Source organism: Poromitra crassiceps (assembly GCF_964638095.1).
Source record: "Poromitra crassiceps genome assembly, chromosome: 11".
In the NCBI taxonomy this organism is placed as follows: domain Eukaryota; kingdom Metazoa; phylum Chordata; class Actinopteri; order Beryciformes; family Melamphaidae; genus Poromitra; species Poromitra crassiceps.
Window position 1 is genome coordinate 15,719,782 of NC_139643.1, and position 15,000 is coordinate 15,734,781.

The window sequence follows — 15,000 nt, forward strand, 5'->3', positions numbered from 1 at the left end:
TCCATGTGGGATCATGAGATCACCATCACACAACAAATCCATCTCTCCACGCTCCACTCTATTGGTTTTATATCCGAACCACCAGTGACAGTGGTTCGCACCAATCAGCATCCTATGAGGCAGCTACGGGCGGGCTTTGGTGTGGCGCCAGCGAGAGCGAACCCATGATTGATGTGATCGACAGATGGTTCATCCAATCACCTGCCAGGTATTTTTGGAAAGTGCCTGCCCTTTGAAACGGTTTCCCGAGCGACATGTTCCCAGATGACAAACCATGTGTCGGGAAGCTTCCAGAACAAGGCTGAATCACAACTCATCCCACCTGCATCCAATCAGAAGCAGAGAGATCAGCAAGACTAATCCCACCTGCATCCAATCAGGAGCAGACAGATCAGCAAAGTAAATATGAACAGACTGAAGAGATGCCACGGCAGATGGGGAAAAACAAAAACAAAACAAAAAACAGCAACACAATGGCGTGTTTGTGCGAATGGCTCAATTGATTTGAAGTAGTCTTGCTTGCCAGACTCTCTCCTGCTCTGTAGCCACGCAGGAGAGAGTCTGGCTGCTCTTACTCTCACTCTGCTCTAGCGGGGAAAAATACTCCATTATCTTTACAACCATCCACCACACCCAAAGTACCAAGCAGGCCTGCTTTATTGCACAATCCGAATCTTCATCAAAAATGGTCATTTTCAGCGTGTAGGTTGCTAACAGGGCCGCCCAGAGAGATGGCAGTGCCCCTGGAAGGGTCCAGCCACTATGCCCCCCCCCCCCCCCCCCCCCTCCCCCGCACGTGCTTTACTCATATCAACGCTGCAGCTTTCGGAGCTGACTGAAAAAAGTTTAGGACTGCCAATATTTAGCACAGGCCAAAGATTTTCATAATTGTTGGTCATCTTTCAAGACCCACAGTAAATTATCTATTAGCACCAGAGTGATTTGCAATACCTCAAAATGAAGATGTACGTCTCTGGGTTCACCAGGAAAAAAAAAGTGAGCTTTTAGCATGTTCTGTACTCTACTTATAGCCATTTATATACACCCTGTTTTCACCCAAAAGGTCTCTCTGAGAAAAGAAATTGCAGAAAATGGCATTTATGTACAGCACACAATATCAGGCAGAACTCGCTCTCAATTCTTTTATTTTGAACTGTATTGACATCAGACATGTAAATATTATTCATTATGACACAAATGACAAAAAAAAAGATATATATATATATATATATATATATATATATATATATATGAAGTGCTTTTTTTACATTCAACAATACAGTTTGCTCAGTGTGAGTGAGTGTACAGACAGACAGACACACACACACACACACACACACACACACACACACACACACACACACACACACACAGAGAGAGAGAGTTCTGTCCACAGCTGCTGCTAGATCGCACCTCCTTCCCCCTCCTTCCCCATCAGCGTTTTGCCTCCTCTGCTGCTCGTTTTCCTCCTCTCGTTCGGGCTGGGACGAATGCTGCGACACGACACAGGAACGGGTCCGCGGCTTGGCTTTGGGACCAGGCGCTGCTGGAACCGGATCGATCATGTTCGTCACGGGTTTGACTAGGCAATCCAGGTTCGCCCTGCAGCAAGGCAGCAGTGCAGCGCGCCGAGAGGCGTTTCAATGGCGTTTTTTCCTCTGTACAAGGAAGCGCGTTTCTCTGTTTTTCCTCCTTTCCTCCTTCTTTCTCGTTTCAAACAACAGCTGCGGTATGTGTTTGATAACGTGCTGTCGGTTTGACTTTGAGGTTAGGGACCTGTGTCTGTGTCACAGGCTGGGTAAGTGTTTGAACTAAGCGCTGCAGTAATAAAACCAAAAACACGTCAAACACGTCATTGGCGGGGAGGGCTATTTCTGATAACACGTCAAAGACGTCTTTGGCGGTGAATGAGTTAACAGATTATTATTTGGGTCTAAAGCCCTTGCCTGCTCCCACTTTTTTTTTGCCTTGCGATTTTGGCATCCTGACTTTTGCTTTGCTTCTGGCATTTTGCTATCACCGGTCTTGTTTTGTTTGCTATCACCTGTCTGTGTTGTGTGTTACACCATAAATGGTCCCTCTAGCTGCTGCTGCCCCAAACTAAAAGGTCCGCCCCAAGCCTGCCTTGTTCTTCTTCCTCTTCTTTTGGCTTTCCGGCAGACTAGATGCCTTGCGGCACATTGCTGCCTCTCACTGCATTGGTCGGATGGGGGATTACATCAGAATGGCACTATTTTCCACAGGAGCACTCCTGCCCAGGCATGCCTTGTTACTGCTGCTGTGTTTTGTGTATTTGTTCGACTCCTTGCAAAAAAATAAATTAGTTGCCCCATTTTCAGGATGGGAGATATATTTTAGTGTTAAACTTTTTTTTTTTTTTTTTGCCTGGCTCCAATGCCCCCCCAAGTGGCGATGCCCCTGGAAGCTTATCCCTTTCCCCCCCTTATGGGCGACCCTGGTTGCTAGCCCTAGCTAGCGTTGTTGTTGTTTCACAGCGGCAGACGCATTTGAGGGCGACAAGCAGGGAGAGGAAAGGGATTTCCCTGAGCTTCGACTGAAATAGTCGGAGCCAGTGGCAGAGCTTATCCCCTGCAGCCTGCTTCCAGTGAGTCAGACCAGTTTGAATCTGAGCCACCAGTGATTTGCACCAATCAACATCCTATATGAGGCAACTACTGGCGGGATTTGGTGCGACGCCAGTGAGAGCGAGCCCGTGATAGACGTGATAGACAGATGGGTCATCCAATCACCTGCCAATATTTTTTTAAACAGTTTCCCGTGCGACATGTTCCCAGATGGTTCTGTGAAAACAAACCATCTGTCACAAAGCTTCCAGAACGAGGCTGAATCACAACTAATCCCACCTGCATCCAATCAGAAGCAGAGAGATCAGCAAGACTAATCCCACTTGAATCCAATCAGAAGCAGAGAGATCAGCAAAGTAAATATGAACAGACTGAAGAGATTTCACTGAAATCTGGACTTACTTCGCTGCGGCAGAGGTTGGGGGGGGCGTGGGAGGGGGGCCAAAACCAACAACATAATGAACTGTTTTCTTGTGTCTTTACAGCTGATATATATATATATATATATATATATATATATATATATATATATATATATATATATATATATATATATATATTACTTAATTATGATATTATTACATAATATTTACAGCTGGTGGCAGCAAAAAGATATACGTTCCCTAAACGAAGAAGAAAGAGAGGGGGAAATAATCGATGGATCTCGGACAGGAACGCAGTCATAAGATCCGACTCCTTTCAAAGATCTGTAATTCCCATCAGCAGCTCTTTGCTTTGTGATCTGTTTCTTCTTCTTTATCTGCAATTGATTTGAATTGACTTATTGAACTTGTTTCTACATCTCAAATCTGTGACTGATCTCGTGGAAATCAGTCACTGGCACTGCCTTCCATGACATCCACACAGCAACCTGCCTGCCTCTCTACACAAATAACGAGCTTGTGGTGACCACAACATAGTCTGCTAGCGATCTATAGCGGAGTTGGGACAGAAACCTTAAGTGCAGTCATGTGACTCTGGTGGATTGAGCAGCTGGGCTATTTAAGCTAATCAAAGTCTCTTGTTCTTCAGTCTAACGTCTCCTAGCACAGGAGGCAACTAGCCCACTCTAGACAGCCTGCAGCTACTAGCTAGCTTACCACTCTTAGCTATATCTACCAACGTGCTGTAACTTCCATGTACATAGATAGGGATCTGTAAATAAATGATGCCAGAAACCTGCTGGATCAACTTTTACCTTCCTCATTTGTCATTCCCTACAAGCTCAAGCTTATCGTCTCTTTAGAAGATCCTTTATATCTTATTTGTTTATGTCTTGTATATTTGCTCTTATCAATGTTAGATGAGCACCAACCACACCAAGACAAATTGCTAGTATGTAAAAACATACCTTGCCAAATGAAATAATTCTGATTCTGATTCTCACGTACAGCCAGTATAGCCATCAGGTGCTGGTCGGTTCAGAAACAGGGTATATGCAGGAATCCTGAAGTTAAATTCAATAGCTTTTAAGATGTTTTTTTAAGACCCTTTCAATATATTTTAAGACCTCAACGTCACTTTTGTCACATCAGCGATAGGGGTGTAAATCACAAGTTTCATCACGATACAATATTATATAGATTCTTTGGACAACGATATGATATTTGCTCACATCACAGTCTGCCACGATACGATAATGATTCAATTCAGGGGTCTGCGAACGATATGAGACGATATCATAATGCTCATTTAACACAATCAGCACAATAGCTATACAAAATGTAATACCTCTCAAATGGTGATTAAGACTTTTTAATACTTTTTAAGGGTCTTAATTTTCCCTAAATTGATTTATCAACTAATACTTTTCAAGAGCGCGCGGATACCCTGATAAATCAACACAGTCTCACAGAACATTGTAAAATAGCAACGTTTTGGACCAAACGGTAGCAGACAGTAATTTCAGGATTGGTTATAAGGTCGTGATATCACTTATTGCAGGATTTAATCTGCTACAAGCTCTCACTTTCTCATCGTTGATGTGATGCTAGCTGCCTACTATCACTCCTCACAGTGCCATCTCCCCAAAACGCTGTCTTCCCTTAAGGTTTAAGGTTAATCGCCCTCTTAATCTCTCCACATGGGTTTCTTCCTCCAGCTACACCTCATCCCTCACTCCCTCCATTAACTATGCTAATATATGTGCTGCTAACGTCCACTTGTCACCGGAAACCAGTCCAAGGCGGGTGATTAGGCCGAGGAGCCAGACACCGCCATGGCTGAAAAGGTTCTGCTTGGGGAGCAGAGCACAGCCACATTAAGAGTCAGAATGGCTTTAATTTGCCAAATACAGCAGTAAAACACAGAATCTGACCTGGATCATTGCTGCCAATGCAAGAAGACAGTTTTGAAACAGTTTCACTCAACAGGATTGACACTGCAGGGGCCAGAAGTAATGCAACAGAGACTCAAAATACAGAAGGCTACTCTGACAGAAGACCAAATGAACACTACACTACAAATATACAGATGAAGTATTGAGATGAAGCCGGAGTATAAACACTACCCGTCAAAAATGTGGACACATTTCCTTTTAATTTTACTACTGGTATTTTCCACATTTTAGACATCAAAACTGTGAAATAACCCAATGGAATTTGCAGTAACCAAAAAAGTGTGAACGAAATAAAAAAAATCTTATATTTTAGATTTTTTAGAGTAGGCGCCCTTTGCCTTGATGGAAAGGCAAAAGGCTTTGGAAAGAAATGCATACATGCTCGGCTACAGATCGACTGCTCTGAGCGCTCAACTCGCCCTGTTGTGAGACACATTCACAGCAGTCGATCTGTAGCCTAGCATGCTAAACACAGCTAGCATGCTAAACACCGCTGATATTGATGTGATTTTGAGATTATGGACGATGCATTTGAATTCGATGGCCGCCCGTATTTATTTGAGCTGGAATAACATCATATGGATTACAAACTGAGGAGCTGCTATCTCTAATGTGACAGACAGCAAACACAGCAGGCTGAGCACGCTGCACCAAGTTAAATACATCGTCGTCCATCGATATTAAACAGAACTGATCAGGGTGAGTTAAACATCATCATTAAAGCTGGAGGTCCAGATTGTAAAAAACCCAGAATTCTCCTTTAAGAGAATGAGGAAGATAAATCATTCAGTCAGGTGGGTCCAGAGTGTTGACTGATCATGTGTGCCTTTTTTAATGCATGCTGAATCAATGATGCTTTCAACTCCCAGGAGGGAAATGTTTGGAGATATCTTTGTATTTTATTTTCTCATTTCATCTGTGGAGATTAAAAGGAATGGCGATGTCTCCTCTGTCACACGTGTGCAGAGTTCAACCAAAGAATGATTTCCCCTTTTCAGGTTGTTTCATTTGATGAGTCACTATCAGAGGCTAAAAAGGATTCTGTATTTCACAAGAAAAAAAATAGAAAATTATTTTGTGACCCCGCTTGAGAGAGTTTTGTGCCAAAATACACGAAAGTAAAGTGGTTTACAAATTTACTTCTACAGTATGTCATGCAACAAATAATTTAATATGGGACAGAGTGGATGTTGGATAAGTACATGGAGGACATTAAAGAGGTGGTTGGTTTGTAGTATTGCAGATCTGCATCGGATCACAGCTCGGATGAGGAATGTGCATGAAGCCGAGCAGCTGATGTTTTTGTGTGTAGCGTTCAATGCTCACGTTGTTAACAATCGCCCGGGGAACCAACTCAACCTGTCTGTGTGTAGCGTTCAATGCTCACCTTGTTAACAATCGCCCGGGGGAACCAACTCAACCTGCGGCAGGTCGATGGCTCCAGCTCTCAACCCATTCTTCATCTGGCTTTTGTTCAAAATGAGATATCTCCCTTTTGAAAAACGTGACAGCTGCTCTCACCAAAACCACAGCCAGCGCTCGAAACAAAGTGCCGATTGTTCACTGATAGTGGCTCATTTAAATGATTGATTCATGCGGGCAAAGACAACTCGCTCGCTGTTTCCGTGTAACACACAGCGCCACACCTTCGCTCCTGCAGCTGCCCGCTATAAGCACAGCACCTCTACTGAGCAGCTTCACTGGAGCAGCTGGAGGTCAAGTGCTTTGCTCAAGGGCAGGAAGTGTTAACAGATGGGAGAGCGTTACTCCTTCAGTTTCCTGAACCACATTGTTCAATGTCTGTGGATTTGAATGGATGACTTCTCTAACCTCTAAACGACTGCCACTGATCTGAAGTCCTTCCACACACCGCATTGTCAAGTGGTACGCAACCTCGCCCTACTCAGGAGCCACACTGACAAAAACAACTCGTTGCACAAAAAGTCCCTTTCCTCCCTTTGTTTTTTGATTGATTGATTGATTGATTGATTTGTTTAAAGTGGGACTTAAAAGAGCAACAACTAGCCATAAAGGAGCCGCATGTGGTTGAGCCTCGGGTTGAGTGTCACTTCACTGATAAACTTCAGGTTTATCTTTTTCTTTTCTTTGTTCTTTTAGAAAAAGGTCAGTGTTATGAGAATTGTGACTTTGGTAACAGTACGTTTTAGGAAGATTTGAAAAAGGGAAAAAATCATGGACACATACACATTGCCAAAATGAGAACCTCAGAATTCTGACTTTAAACTCAGAGTTGAGAGTCTGACTTTATTCTTAGAATTGTGACTTTATCCTGAAAAATTCCGACTTCAATTTCATAATTAAATTTTTTCCTCCCCATGAATTCAGACTTCTCTCCCCTCTGAATTCTGACTTTTATTTCAAAATTCTGAGATTAACTCAAATCCATTTTTTACATGTGGCCCTAACCCTCTTCTGTAGCAGCTCTCTGAAGGTGACAGTGAAACTGAATTGAGAGCTTGCAGAACATTTATAAAGTCCCATATTTAATGCAATCATTTTGGAGCGGGATTAAGGTGTTATTGAAAGTTTGGTCATCGTGACAAACTCCTCTCCCCCCCCCCCCCCCCTCCACTCACCCAGTGGCATGCCAATGCCATATCCCTTGGTGTCCAGCAGGCCTCCGATCTGCGTCAGGTTGCAGTTCTTGCGGCGGTGGTACTCGTTCATGGTGCTCTCCATCAGGAAGGCGTATTTGGAGTTGAGGACGCGGGCGATGCCTTCCTCCGTGCTCTTCACGAACACGCTGGGCTGCTTGGAGTGCATGTAGTTCCACATCCGCTGGTATGTCTGGTACCGCGAGTTCTGCAGGGAGAGAGAGAGGGAGAGAGTGAGAGAGAGAGAGAGAGAGAGAGAGAGAGAGAGAGAGAGAGAGAAGAGAGACGTGTGATGATGTGGTGTACTGTAATTCAAGTTTTTGTTTTGCTCGCTTTTCCTACATTTCCTACATTTCCCAGAATGCCTTTCGACAGCCTCCAGAGAACATGCACACGTGTGCGCGCACGCATGCACTCCCATAATCACTCATTCTGTCTCAAACACATTATGCAAAATCATTCTTTCTCTCTTTCTTTCTTTCTTGCTTGTCAAGAAAACTCGGCCATGGCTGAACTTTTAGTGGCCATCAGCCGTCAACAGCCAATCAGATTTAAATCAATTAACATACCAATTACTTTGAAATCCAAACATCACTCTCCTTTGAAGGCATTTATTCAAAGGAGAGATGTTTTTTTCATGTTCCCCCCACTGGATTATATTCAGGTGGATACGTTGTTGGTCTCTAGTGATTGATTGGTTAAGGAAAATCAAACCCCCCTCAGGGATTTCCGCCACCGAAATTGGTTACAGTGGCGGCAATGTCAGAAAGAAGTGGAGTTTAACGAGTCGACAATTCAGTCTGATATCAGGCTACAAGGCATCAAGACGATAGACCAACATGAAGTTCTCCCCATACGTTCCTGTCTCTCTCACCATAAAGAAGGTCATGGTGGAGCCTCCGTGGATGGTGCCATACTGGATGTTGGTCTGGTCGGCCAGGTCGTCCGGAGACTCGATGGGGACCACCATCCTCTGAACGGTGAGGAAGGCTGCCAGGTTGGCCGTGTAGGAGGAGATGATGATCAGGGTGAACGCCCACCTGGACCCCGAGGAGACAATAAGAAAGACCAGATGTTTTAAAGGACATGTTTACCCAAAAATTAAAAGCCATCACCATGCCGATGGAAGGACGAGTGACTCTTTTTTTAACGTTTTAAAGTTGATCACCATCCACTTTAATTTTGTCTGAGAATGATGCAACAGTATTTTTTTTCTGACCCCCCCCCCTTTTCTCCCCAATTGTACTTGGCCAATTTCCCCCTGCTACCCCAGTCGCTGCTCCACCCCCTCTGCCGAGCTGGGGAGAGCCGTAGACTAGCACCATGCTTCCTCTGACACATGTGCAGTTGCCAGCCGATTCCTTTGACCCGACAGCGGGGAGCTTCACCGGCAGGACGTAGCATGTGGGAGGATCACGCTAATCCCACCAGTTCCCTTCCGCCCCGAACAGGTGCCCCGACAGACCAGAGGAGGCGCTACACATACCCTTAATCCGGCTTCCCACCCGCAGACACAGCCAATCGTGCCTTTATGGACGCCGGACCAAGCCGGAGGTAACACGGGGGAGCAAACCTGCGACCCTCGTGTTGGTAGGCAGGGAATCTACCACTACACTACCCGGATGCCCGCAACACTAAATTTAAGTATGTAGCACTTCTCAAAACAGCAGTTACAACGTGTTCAACAGTTGATGATGAAAACAGCATATTATTATTATTATAAACAGGAACAGACACTCATCAATAGAAGCAAGATAAACAAATTAAAATACAAATAAATTAAATAGGAAATGCCATTCAATATATGTTTTTTTTTTCTTTTTTCTTTTTGTGTTTCGCTGTGAAACTCCAGGACTGTTTTGTGGACTAAAAAAACGTCACCCGTCCTTCCATCAGCATGGGGAGTGAGTAGTTAATGACCAAATTTTCATTTTGGGGTGAACTGTTCCTTTAACCTTTATTTACCCTAGGAAAGTTTGATGAGAACGCAGACTTTTTTCTTTTTTTTTCCTTTTAAGCAAGGCCTGCGAGCTGAAAAGAAAGAGACAGATGGAGCGCGCTGTAAGAAATGTGGGTTTGAAGGCTTGAAAGCTCGGGGCCGCCACAGAGAAGAGTGGACCCATTCCCATTAAAGTGCTGTGGAGAGGGAGGTGATGAACGAGGGAAGCAGGGACAGAGGAAGCCATTTAGAGAGAGAGATGGAGGGAAGAAGGAAGAGGAGAACGGAGAGAAAGGGGGTGAGATGATGGAGAGCGAGACAGAGAGAAATGAAGAAAGGAGTCAGACAAAAAGGAGCAAAAAAAAGAAGTCGAGAAGGAGAGTTGGACAAAATGGAGTCCGAAATAATAAAGTGTTCGCCAAAAACAAATTCGACAAAGCGTGGTGTTTTTTTCCTCTCTCTCCATGCAATTACTTCGCATGTCAATAGTATTTTTCAAACCAAAATCCAGTCAATACAAGCGTGCATACCAACGGAAAAGTTTCGCTGAGCGATATCGCGGCTTTTATTTTTTCTAACCAAGGTCTTTGTGAAATTCGCTTCCGACACATTATACACATGTGTTGCTGTGAATAGCCAGGCGGGTCCACATTCGCCTGGCAATTCCATGCTGTTTATTCGGGTTGGTTTTGGTAAAAGCCTTCAAGTAAAAAGAAGTTTCACAAAATGAAGTCAGAAACAGGGAGTCAGATTAATGTGAAGCTGAAAGTGTCAGAAAAACCGAGTTAGATAAAACGTGCAGCGATTAAAAAGAGAGAGAGAGAGCAATGGAAGGCAGAGAGAGAGAGAGAAAGAGAGAGAGAGAGAGAGAGAGAGAGAGAGAGAGAGAGGGTGAATAAAGATGGGGGAACACAGCTAGCGGTAGGAATCAGCATAATGCTCACCTGCGGGGATCAGAAAGAGGGAAAATTGCATGCTCTTGTAATTTGTAAATCGCAGCAATCAATATTGCAATTAAAAAAAGAATCTGTGGTCCCCCCCCCCCCCCCCCACACACACACACACAATTAATGGTGCGGCCCCAGCAGCCTGGCAGCCAGCCAAACACGCAGACAGCAGCATAGCAATTTCTGCGGCGGCCATTATGAATTTGGATGGGACTAAGTGCTTGGCGAGGCTGGAGGCTGCGGGATGAGACTGTCAGAGGCCCCTCCTGTATCACTCCACCATCTGCCTACAAGACGCTGCTGGGACCAGGGATGGAGGAATGGAGGGATGGAGAGGAGGAGGAGGGGAAGAGGGGATGAAAAGACAGGACAGGAGGGCTGCAAGTACAACCCGCTCGCCAGAGTAAAATGTTGGCAGTAACATTTCTGCAAACGTTCATTTGGAAAACTTGGTTAGCGTCCCTGTGTGACTGGACATGAAGTCCAGTCTCTCTCTATCCCCCCAGAGGGTTTTCATAGTCCACTACTTCACTGATTAGAACTCCGCTCAACTCACTGTGGAGCACAATGTGGGCTCGTCCACTCTGCAGCTCTCCATGGTGCTGAACCTCTCTTTGGCCACTAATTAGCCATGTCGGCCCTAATGACCTAATTGATGAATCTGTCTCTGTTAGGTCACCAGCAGGGGTGCTCTTCACACTTTCTGAAAGATTCAGCGAGATCGCACGTAAGATGGCATAGCTGTGGCCGGACACAATTCTGCTCGCTCGCTCGCTCGCTCACTCGCTCGCTCACACACACGCACACGCACACACACACACACACACACACACACACACACACACACACACACACACACACACACACACACACACACACACACACACACACACACACACACTCCTCCTATTTCATGTTGCGTTTCTCTGCACGCACAACTCTTATGGACTGTGTGCTGCACTGCAGGCTGGCCAGCATGGTCAGCGCGTCTCGTAGAATGTGTCTAAAATAGCCCCCCATTAGATACACAAATCTGAGTAGAGTGTTTGATGTACAGACAAAGAAGTGGCGATCGGATTTGTGAAACACACATTTTAAAACAGTGATTTCCTTCTCCCTGGAGCTCTCTCTCCCCTGACAGCTCCTCCCCTCACCTCACAGGCAGCCAGACTGCGGGAGCTCCGCCCCCCGGCTGATTCAACTCATTCGGCAATTAATCATCAAATTAATCGTCCCTAATTACCCAATTAAAAAGTCTGCCTCCGTTAGGTCACTCTGCTCTGAAAGTTTCAGGCCGATCACACATAGAATGGCAAAGCTGTGGCCAAACAAAATTCTGCTCACTCACACACAGACACTTCTCATTCTTATTATAGGATTATAGGATAGGATTTGAAAACATTGCTGTGTTTACAGCATTAATTAAAAAAAACACACAAATAAAACGTGGGTTAAGGTGAAATAACAAAAAATAAATAAATGTGACTTATGGTTGAAATGTAGACTTTGAACAAGCTGGGACTCGAACACAGCTCTGCGGTGTTTACACCCTCCATCCAGCCTGACATCAACACCCTTATTGGTCCCAGCACTATTTCAATAGCAGACTATAACGTTGATACATGTATCTCGACGAAATGTGGATACAAAATAGTTGTGGTTGACAAACGTTGAGATTCAATGTATCCATGGTTTGAAGAAACATAAAATGACAACATTCTATTCTGGCCACTGGACCGGAATAGGAGAAAAAAGAAACAGAACTACAGAGAGAACACCCACCTAAAGCCTAACTGACCGTAGATTCTCCCCAGAAGGCTCTGCACACTACACAGTCTGTGCCACTTCACAGCCCCCGCAGCTGTTTTGAGGGCGGGTCTAGGAGGTCAAAACTGAATGACTGACAGGTCGTAGCAGGCTCGTTTTCAAAAGTCACCAGTCAGGTTGGGCGGGCGCACCTGATCGCTAAAGTCGTTAGTGATTGGTGCCCCCAAGATTTTGGGGGAACCAATCATTGGCCAGGATTCTGACAGCGGTTTGAAGCTAGATGTGTCCCCCAGACCCAGAGAGCGATCTGCAGCATGCAGGGGTCACCAGTATATCAACGTTATAGAGTCTGCTATTGAAATACATGTACACAAATACGTACACAAATATGTATACACATACATATATACATCCCGTCTGTAGCCTACACATGTTTGGTTCAGAATCGACATTCTAGGTGGTTTACAGGACCATAACATGCCAACATGGTATTCTGAGGACTGGACTAAAATAAGAGGGGAGGAGAAAACGGGATATGGAAGAGATGGAGAGGAGAGGAAGGGGGAGGGGGGAGAAGGTGAAGAGGAGAGAGGACCTGAGAAAAAAGTAGAACACATAAGGCCAGAGGAGAGGAGGAGACAGGAGAGGGAGTGAACACATAAGGCCAGAGGAGAGGAGGAGACAGGAGAGGGAGTGAGAAAATATACCCGAGGGGAGGAGAGACGGTGGGATGGAGAGAAGAAGAGGTGAGAGCAGAGGATAGGAAATGAACTGAGAGGAGAGGAAAGTGAGATCATCATTCTCACAAGAGAGCCACTTTACCATCTGTCCACATGCTGCTAGTGCTTCTGAGGGATGGACAGAGGGGAGAGGAGAGGAGGAGGGGAGAGGAGGAGGGGAGAGGAGGAGAGGAGAAGAGGAGGAGTGGAGGAGCAGGGAGGAGGAGTGGAGGAGCAGGGAGGAGGAGTGGAGGAGCAGGGAGGAGGAGTGGAGGAGCAGGGAGGAGAGGAGGGGAGAGGAGGAGGGGAGGAGGGGAGAGGGGAGGAGGAGAGGAGAGGAGGAGGGGAGAGGGGAGGAGGGGGAGTGGAGAGGAGGGGAGGGGAAGAGAGGGGGAGGAGGAGTGTATAACAGACTCAGAATAAGGTAGGAAAAGAGAAAGGCAAGGAGAAATGACAAGAGAGGATGGAGCTCAACTAGCGGGTGTAGTTTGGTCTAAAGAAAATAGTTCCTACATGTATGATGTCTTTTTGGTGTTTTGAGCACCACAAGCTGAGTGCATCACTTTCATTGTATTGCAGACATCTCTGCAGCTGATATCTCTAAAACTCAGAAACTCACACCAAAACTATCTAGATGGATAAATAGCACTACAGGTTAGGATATGTGCCCTTGCCCGGCCTGCAGCTCATCCGCTGCACGGGCTTGCATTCACAGGTCAGCCGCTGTGCGGGCTCGCAGAGTTTAGGAAGGGAAGAGACAAGAGAGGAGTACAAAGGAAATTCAACATCACTTGACCCCCCATAACGTCCCTGCCCCCCAGTCTGACCCCAACCCAGTCTGACCCCCATCCAGTCTGCCCCACAACTCAGTCTGATCCCCACCCAGTCTGAATCCCCAAACCAGTCTGAATCCGACCCAGTCTGACCCCCACCCAGTCCCAGCTCCTCCCAGTCTGACCCCGACCCAGTCTCAGCTCCTCCCAGTCTGACCCCCACCCAGTCTAAGCTCCACTTAGTCTGACTTCTACACAGTCTGACCCCACCCAGTCTGACCCAAAACCCAGTCTGACCCGCACCCAGTCTGAGCCCCACACAGTGGGGTGGGGGCACCCACCAGACGCCGCTGACACAGCGGGTGGACAGCGCTCGGGGCATGATCTCTGAGCCCTGCTGCATGAAGCCTCCCACCGGGAACCACAGGCTGTTCCCTAGCGTGTACTGGTTCTCCAGAACGTCCCGCCTCTGTCGCATGCACGGGTGAGGGTTGTACCACTCATAGGGACTGAGCCTGGAGAGGGAGAGAGAGAGAGAGAGAGAGAGGGAGAGGAGAGATAGGGGGAGAGAGGGAGAGAGAGAGAGGGAGAGAGAGAGAGAGAGAGAGAGAGATAAGGAGAGAGAGAGAGAGGGAGGGAGAGAAAGGGGTTGAGTTGAAGGCATGGCCCGCCTACTCTGCCTCTGATTGGCTTGGCCTCATATCTAAGCTAACCTTAACCAATCCTTGTGCCTAAACCCAACTTCTAAAGCCAACCCAACCAGAGATATTTAATAGTCACAACCTAGTATGCTAGTAGCTGCTGAGTGTTATCTAACTCAGGGGTTCCCAACCTTTTTTGTGCCAAGAGCCGGTGGATACATGGAAAAAAAGTTGCAGACCGGTTGTCAATTTGAATGGTTTTAGTTACATATATATTTCCTCACCAGGTGGCGACAAGGGGTAAATAACAGCCTTTTGTGTTGTACTGTATGTAGCCTAATATGTTTTTGTTTGAACTACAAACATAAATAAACGTCCATTTGAAATTATGTTTCAACTACCACACACAGCCTATAATATTATAGCCTATGTTTATTCAAAAATAAATAAATAAAAATTGGACCGGCTCGCGGCCCGGTACCAAATACATTGCGGCGCGGTACCGGTCCGCGGCCCGGTGGTTGGGGACTAACTTACAAACTAGCATGCTAGTAGCTGCTGACTGTTATCGACTTTTTCTCATTTTGAAATGCCCGCCCTATCACACATGACATCACATCGTTTTTCATTGCCAGGAGCGAAGATAATTAATTAGCTTGTCTTCACACACAAAAAC

At 45.9% G+C, this 15,000-nt stretch overlaps 1 protein-coding gene across 1 annotated transcript in view; it reads right to left on the reverse strand.

Moving 5' to 3' along the window:
- The window catches only part of LOC310784857 (glutamate receptor ionotropic, kainate 5-like), a gene marked incomplete at its 3' end in the record, with an annotated part of 140,745 nt that overhangs the window by 20,908 nt on the left and 104,837 nt on the right, over nt 1–15,000 (reverse strand). The window contains exons 14-16 of the mRNA XM_083645893.1: nt 14,025–14,198; nt 8,413–8,578; nt 7,521–7,746 (exon numbers count right to left, since the gene is read on the reverse strand). Coding sequence (XP_083502019.1) covers nt 7,521–7,746; nt 8,413–8,578; nt 14,025–14,198 — 566 coding nt within the window. The remainder of the gene's footprint in view (nt 1–7,520; nt 7,747–8,412; nt 8,579–14,024; nt 14,199–15,000) is intronic.